Here is a 7,495-nt window from a genome sequence, read left to right on the forward strand (position 1 = left end):
TGTTCTCAAAAAATATGTTATTGCATGACATTAAAATGATTCATACAGAAGTGCAACTGTATGAGACAATCTGAGTGGATTTTTCTATCAATACATGACATGTTTAAAATCTGTACACTCTAGTTGGTGTTTCAAACACTAAATTAGTTGAAGATTATTTCAATTATCCAATTAATCCAACAGTTTTCTAGCCTTGCCTGCATTTGATCACTGAGTGAAGGAGATCAACGTTAGAAGAGCTTGAGATTTTTTTATCCAGTTATTAAAATTAACCTGGATTTTAACTTCTATACATGTACCTGTATCTTTATTCCCAAATGTTAAACTTTTGAAAGAAGTTGTTTTATTTAACTCTTCAAAACAAATGTTTGGATTGTGTTTCAGTGGAAAAGTCTAGAACCTTTCATGCGGCTGTGTGTGTTAACTCCTATCCAGGCTTTTTCTTTGTGTTGGGTGTGAAAGAGAAGCTCGGTTCAGCAGACCTGAAAAGACCTCTGTGCTCTCTGAGAGTTAATACTGCAGTAGGTTTGGCCTCCGCTCATGAAATGTGAAGAACTTGGACTACATCGGTTTGGGTTACTGTCTTCAAGTCATTATAGTATCAATATGTAGACACCTAAATAAAAAAAAAAAAGCTTTTGTTTAAGCTGTGAAATACACTAATTATTAGTTTTTTTATTGTCAGTCATGATTTTTGTAAAATAGGATAAGCCCAATGGTATACTTTCCTATCTTTTTCACTTTGGTACATTTGTTCTTTTTCCACTCCTCTAATTTGAAAAAAAGAAGAAGAAAAAAAAATCTGTTTGATTTAACAAGTCAAATGACTTCTTCCTCCGGCTTCTATGTGCTGGAAACTGAATTTGACACGTGTTTGGTTGGTTCAGCAATAATTAAAATCCTTTATTTGATTACACGTAATGCTGAGATAAATGATCCGTTTTTGATGTATTTAGTAGGGCTGGGTAAAAAAATCGATTTAATCGATTTTGAATCGATTCCCTTACATTTTTGCAAAATCGATGTCTACGGAATGAGATTGATTAGTTTTATAGTGACGTGCGTGACGTTCACATTCAAATGAGCAGGAAAGATGCACTCAAAACACTTTAAGCCAGACAGCTGCAAATATAGCCAATAGGTTGACTGAAGACATTAATAAATGGGTGCTGACCAGCAAACACCCTGTAGTTGTTACAGACAACGCTGTAAATATGGTTTGTGCAGTGAAGATAATGCAGCTCATGCATGTCTGCTGTGTCCCCGCTGTGACACATCTGCTTGCTCGAGTGAGGCTTTTTAAGTTTTCACAAACACTTTGCACTTTTGAGACAGTTTTGTTCACATCTCAAGTTTAAACTGTCTGATTTACTAGTTTGCACTTTGTGTTTAATATGAAAGGAAAAAATAAAATACATGAATGTTTTACTTTCATTATTGTAAAAACAGATTGAATCGAAATTAATCGATTTAGAGCTGTATGAATCAAAATCGAATTAATTCAGGACTTTGGAGAAAATATCCAGCCCTAGTATTTAGTGTGGTAAACATGCAAGAAATTGCAAAACCGCTTTGGTAGAAGAAGGGATAACACCTCGCAAAAAAAGTTTATGATGCAAAGATCTTGGAGACAAACTGTTTTAACTATTACCTTTAAATAGTCAGTATCTTGTTTTTAAAGTTTGATAATTTCATGCATTTTAATCCCTTTAAATCTTTTGAAATGTATATTTAAGATGCAAGGAAAAATCTTTTAAGTCTATTGTTTTGAAAACATTCACTTTTAATGCAGTTGTTGTCTTCATATTTTATTTTAAAAGTTAGTTCTTTATTACATTTTCAAATAGTTCTTATTTTAGAAGTAAATATTTGCTTTAATATTCAGTGGATAATCTATTATTTTTGATTTTCTTAGTTTTGTTTCTATGCCAGTAAGCCTAAAGTTTTACTGGGAAAAAAAAGGTCTGTTTATTGCATCAAAGTGAGGTTTATCAGAACTTCCCTCAAAATGAATTTACGTTGGTTTATTAACAGTTTATAAATGTACAAGTTACCTTTGGGTGTGCACTTAGTGGGAGATTTAAGTTGCAAAGGGACAGCTTTCTGTCACATTTGCATTATGAATATAATCACTCAAACAGACTTAGTTTTTGACTGTCAAATGTTTCTAATATTTTATATTTGCTTACAGACTGAATGTATTTCCACTGGTGAAATATGTTCACAGTGTCAAAGCTTGCTTTCTGTCTTTCTCTGTTCCTGAATGCAGTATCAAACATGAACGGCATGATTCTTCAGCTAAGCCGCAGCCTTAACCGCACTGCGCCGCTTCTCCTGAGGGGTGTCCATACCCGTACACGACCCTCCGTCGCATCCAAGCTAACCTCAGAGGAAATTTTTGCCCGCGAGGAGAAGCATGGAGCGCACAACTACCATCCTCTCCCTGTGGCCTTGGAGCGAGGCGAGGGTGAGTCGATGAGCACGACCTCCACAAACGATGCTGATCCCCATCACATCTGTACTCATTTATTTATCTCTTGACTAAAGGAATTTATGTGTGGGATGTGGAAGGAAACCGGTACTATGACTTCCTCAGTGCTTACAGCGCTGTAAATCAGGGTCACTGCCACCCTAAAATTGTCGGCGCTCTTATCGAGCAGGCATCTAGGCTCGCTTTGACTTCCAGAGCCTTCTACAATGATGTTCTGGGAGCCTACGAGGAGTACATCACCAACATGTTTGGATATGACAAAGTTTTACCCATGAATACAGGTAAGTCCTGAATTTGAGCCTGTGTGTCCTCCAAGGTTTTTATGAGATTAAACTTAGAGGACTCCTTGGTTTTTTATGAACTTAGGGGTTGAAGGTGGTGAGACGGCCTGTAAGCTTGCCAGGAAGTGGGCCTACAATGTGAAGGGGGTTCCAGACAATAAGGCCAAGATCATTTTTGCAGGCAAGTCGCCATCTTATGTTGAAATATTTCCAACTGCCACAGTAAAGTAGAGCTATATTTTAAAATAACATTTTGACTGTTTGTCTCTAAAGAGGGGAACTTTTGGGGTCGCACCATGGCCGCCATCTCCAGCTCCACTGATCCTAGTAGCTATAAGGGTTTTGGTCCATACATGCCTGGCTTTGAGCTCGTCCCGTTTAATGATATCCCTGCACTGGAGGTACAGAACACAGTTATTAAATGTTTTTTAAATGCATGCTGCATGGAAGCGTCTTACTCATAAATGTGCATTTACAGTTTTTTTCTGATCCTGGTTAAATTTCATTCCTCCTTTTCTCACAGTGTTTGAAGAATATTTGACTCTCAAACTCCTCTGATATCTGCATAAATATCTATAAATAAATGGAATTAACTTTTTACCACTTCTTTTTTTCCAGAAAGCCCTTCAGGACCAAAATGTTGCTGCTTTCATGGTTGAACCTATCCAAGGAGAAGCAGGAGTCGTTGTACCCGATCAGGGCTACCTGACTAAAGTCAGAGAACTTTGCACAAAATACAATGTAAGTCAATATAATGGTACTATAATAAAAGTGTAATAAGCAAAGGAGGTCATAAGAACCTTGTACTTAATGTGCCGCAAATAAACCGTGGATGTTTTACCAGAGTTTAGTTTTTACTGTATTTTCCTCTATTGCCATGAGGTGGAACATTACAGTTGTTCTCTGCATTAAAACTAGTTGAAGGTTCTAAATAAACATATTTTACAAAATTCTTATCTAAAATTTGTTCCATCTGTCCACCCATCCATCTGTGTGCCATTTAAACATGAACTCTTACCTTATATTTTTACCTTTTTTTTCCTCTAAAACAAATTGTTAATGTGACCTCTGGGAATATTTGCAGGATATTTTAAACTTTTTAAATTATCCTGAAATGCATTGAGAACCAAATGAAATAACATTTCATCATCTGATAAGATTATCAAACAAAAGTAGCAGAGAGCAGAGAAAGTTCAGTTCTCACAGTGCCTTATTTTCCTGGAAAGTGGGTGTGTGGGAAGTCTAGCAGTTGCATATCTTGTAGCTGAATCAGCGTGAACAGAAATGACCTCAGAAACACTCAATGCTGGTATGTGGATAAGTGAGTGGATTGCTGCAAGATTACGTCAGAATCACACCTTTGCGAGCAGGTATTTGGTAAGAAGAAAACCGAGGGAAGTTTTTTGAAGAGTGGCATAAAAGGAAAAGAAATGGAGGATGGAGAAAACTTCTCTTTATTTTTCTGTTTATTCTTCTATTTCCAAACTGGAATATTCAATGTACTGATTTTACAGCTGCAATAAAAACCGTTCAATCCCAAAAAAAAATCCTGTTTTACCAGCAATGACACCATCAGTAGTTCTAAGTGCTCCTGAGGTCACCGATGAAGCCCTGTTTTGTCTTTGCAGGTTCTGTGGATCGCTGATGAGGTGCAGACAGGCCTGGCACGGACCGGTCGACGGCTGGCTGTAGACCACGAAGCCGTTCGCCCTGACTTGGTGGTTTTGGGCAAAGCTCTCTCTGGAGGAGTTTATCCTGTAAGGGTTTTGTAATTAAAGATTGATTAAACCTTTTGTAAGCTTTAACTTAATTTCCTTTGATTCGCTTCAGGTGTCTGCTGTGCTCTGTGATAACGAGGTGATGCTGACTATTAAGCCTGGGGAACATGGATCCACGTACGGAGGGAACCCTGTGGCTTGTCGTGTTGCTATTGCAGCTCTGGAGGTTAGTATTTAACTAAGCATAAACTCTAAAAGCTGCTTCCTCTTTTAATTTCCTAAAAAAACATAAGTTTTCCAGAAAAGCTGAATCGTTTTAAGTCTTTCTCAAAGATAAACATCTTAGGACTCTTATTCGAGCAGCTGTTTGGAACTAAAATTAGTTTTCTTATTTATTTTTTTCTCTTTGCAGGTGATGGAGGAAGAGAAGCTTGCAGAAAATGCTGAAAGGATGGGAGAGCTTTTAAGGTCTGAGTTGAGAAAACTGCCCAAAGACATTGTGACAACCGTCAGAGGAAAAGGCCTCCTCAATGCTATTGTGATTAAAGAGACTAAAGGTAAGGACGGATGCAAAGTTCTGCATATGATGTTGGCAAATAATCACAGGACATGCAGTAAAAGCTCTAACAAAGAATCTGAAGTAGTTTTGCTATAAAATGTGGCACACAGGGGGCATGAAACCCTCATTAACAGCACAAGCTTAAAGCTTTAGGAAACCTGCAGCTGACAAGTTCGTTTTTTTTGTTTTTTTTCCCCACATTGTGTGTATATGCTTACCGCCTCCAATCCTCTCTAATGCCGCCTTGGGCAACCACCCTTCATAAACTGTCAGTCTTGATTGGACTTTATCAACATCTTCCATAAGCAGTCACAATGATGTAGACCTCAGAGGATCAGCGGTGCACGTCCAGTCCTGAGTAGCTACTAGTTTTTTCCTGTTTTTGTAAAATAAGAGAAACTGAGCATTGAAATAATAAATGGAATATTAAAAAGGCTGTCACCTCCTTCAGATTGTTCCAACAAAATCATACTCCATGACAACATTTATGTTGTTGACAACTGTAGAGTCAACCTTGGATAATAATCCAAGTATAAAATGATCAACGTTGAATTACTGAATTTAGCAATGACCTGAAATTCTCCCACATTGATGGGCGGCAACTGTTGACTTATTTTTTTTATTTTTGTTTTTCCTCCAAAACCGACAAGTTTGGATTGTATCCTATTATCTGGCCTGAATTACAAAATTTAGTTTGTTAAAACATTATATTACTCTGTTACTGCCTAAATGTAATGTATTACAGTAACTTAGCAGGTCAGCTGAATAATCTGATCACTGGAATCATTAAGTTTTGATAATTTTTAAAGGAATTTTTCTTTCATAAACAATCAAATGTGGTTCAAATTCCAATATCTATGATTTTATAAACTAGTATTTGACTTTGTCTTCCTGTTTGACAGATTATGATGCCTGGAAGGTTTGCTTGCGCCTGCGGGACAACGGACTCCTGGCTAAGCCCACTCATGGGGACATCATCCGACTGGCCCCGCCTCTGGTCATCAAGGAGCATGAGCTTCTTGAATGCGCCGATATCATCCAGAGAACCATCATGTCCTTCTAAAAAAGGAGGTCCAAACCTCCTGGAGCTGAGGAATGTCACCCTGAATGTTTAGTTGCTTTTATCCACATTTTATTTGTACTTCCAGGACTCTTTTCAGGCTTTGAGGAAAAACTTCAGTAGGACTAGGATGAAACACTGACACTTTGGAAGAGAAACTGCTGTAAAAGAGGTGACAGTTTGGTTTCCTAAGGAAAGGATGTAGAAAGGTCTTACATTTTTGCTGTGCTTAGTTTACATTTTTTGATCTTAACTGTAATAATTCATGTGTATGTTTAGAAACCTTGTTTAAAATGTAGGAACAGTATTACTGCTGATGAAGCTGTGGTCTGATTAAAACAGAATGGATCCCCTATAAGACGAAGAAGACCCAGTCAGGTCAAACCATCAGCCTTCCTAGACAATCGGTCTGTTATATTTATTAGTGTTTATAATCTGTTTCCTTCTGCAGTTCCAACTTTGCTAAAAGCTTAATCGTCATTTCAAAGATTTTCGCTGCTGCATTTTTTTCAGCTTTCTGCTAAACTGACATGTGCTGCGAACAACCTTGTTACATAAGAGGTCAAAAGATGGAATATTTTTAAGTTTTAATCGTATTTGATAATTGTGCATTTGCACTCTAACTACCACTTTTGAAAACAAGTTATTTTTAATTTATGAGCTAATTGACCACATTTTTTTTAAAGTTTGATCCATAGGAGCCGTTGTCACAGAGGAAAACCTGTGGAAAAACGGAGAGCTTTGTTAGGTTTGTTTGTATGAAGAAAGGTTGCTGCTGTGGGATAAATGGAATCCTTATTGGATGGCACATGATGCTGGCAGAAGGCTGGCTTACCTTAGACTGTCTGTGTGTTACATATGTGAAAATCGTCTTTTTAAAGATGCCTGACATTATTCCCAAACCTGTTCTTTGAATAAATTATTTCAGCAACATTGCTTGTCATTCTGTTTGAGCCAGAAACAAAAGTACAAAAGTTCACCTGAGTACAAATACAACTAAACTTTATTTGAAAAATTTGACTTTTAGGAATAAAAACCAGTTTAAAAAAAACAAAACCCTACAACATTATTATTATTATTATTATTATTATTAGACATCTATGGATTTTCATTTTTATGTTTTATTTTTTTACAAATGTATTTTCTAACCACAAAAGGTTAAGGTAATTTAATTCAATACACCACCCTATTTTAATTCTGTTTATTTATATGGTTCCACTTCCCCACAAAATCAATCCCACGCAAAAGCAATCTCAGGCATCAAAGCATCCAGATGCCATTAAAGGATTTAAGTTCATAGCTATATTAAATTACATGATACAACGTTGGTTACAACTGCATCTCAAGTAAAAAATGTCACCAAAAACTTGCGTTCAATTTGAGTGA

At 36.9% G+C, this 7,495-nt stretch overlaps 1 protein-coding gene across 1 annotated transcript; it reads left to right on the plus strand.

Moving 5' to 3' along the window:
- The first annotated feature begins 2,236 nt into the window (after positions 1-2,236).
- On the plus strand, positions 2,237-7,042 carry oat (ornithine aminotransferase). Its single transcript, XM_015383482.1, has 9 exons — positions 2,237-2,467; positions 2,548-2,772; positions 2,858-2,953; positions 3,046-3,173; positions 3,391-3,513; positions 4,401-4,529; positions 4,603-4,716; positions 4,903-5,047; positions 5,952-7,042. Exons 1-9 carry the CDS (start codon positions 2,278-2,280, stop codon positions 6,110-6,112), a joined length of 1,311 nt encoding a protein of 436 aa, XP_015238968.1. The 5' UTR covers positions 2,237-2,277; the 3' UTR covers positions 6,113-7,042.
- The last annotated feature ends 453 nt before the right edge of the window (positions 7,043-7,495 follow it).

Source organism: Cyprinodon variegatus, unplaced genomic scaffold (genome assembly GCF_000732505.1).
Source record: "Cyprinodon variegatus isolate N-32 unplaced genomic scaffold, C_variegatus-1.0 Scaffold286, whole genome shotgun sequence".
NCBI classification, from domain to species: Eukaryota; Metazoa; Chordata; class Actinopteri; order Cyprinodontiformes; family Cyprinodontidae; genus Cyprinodon; species Cyprinodon variegatus.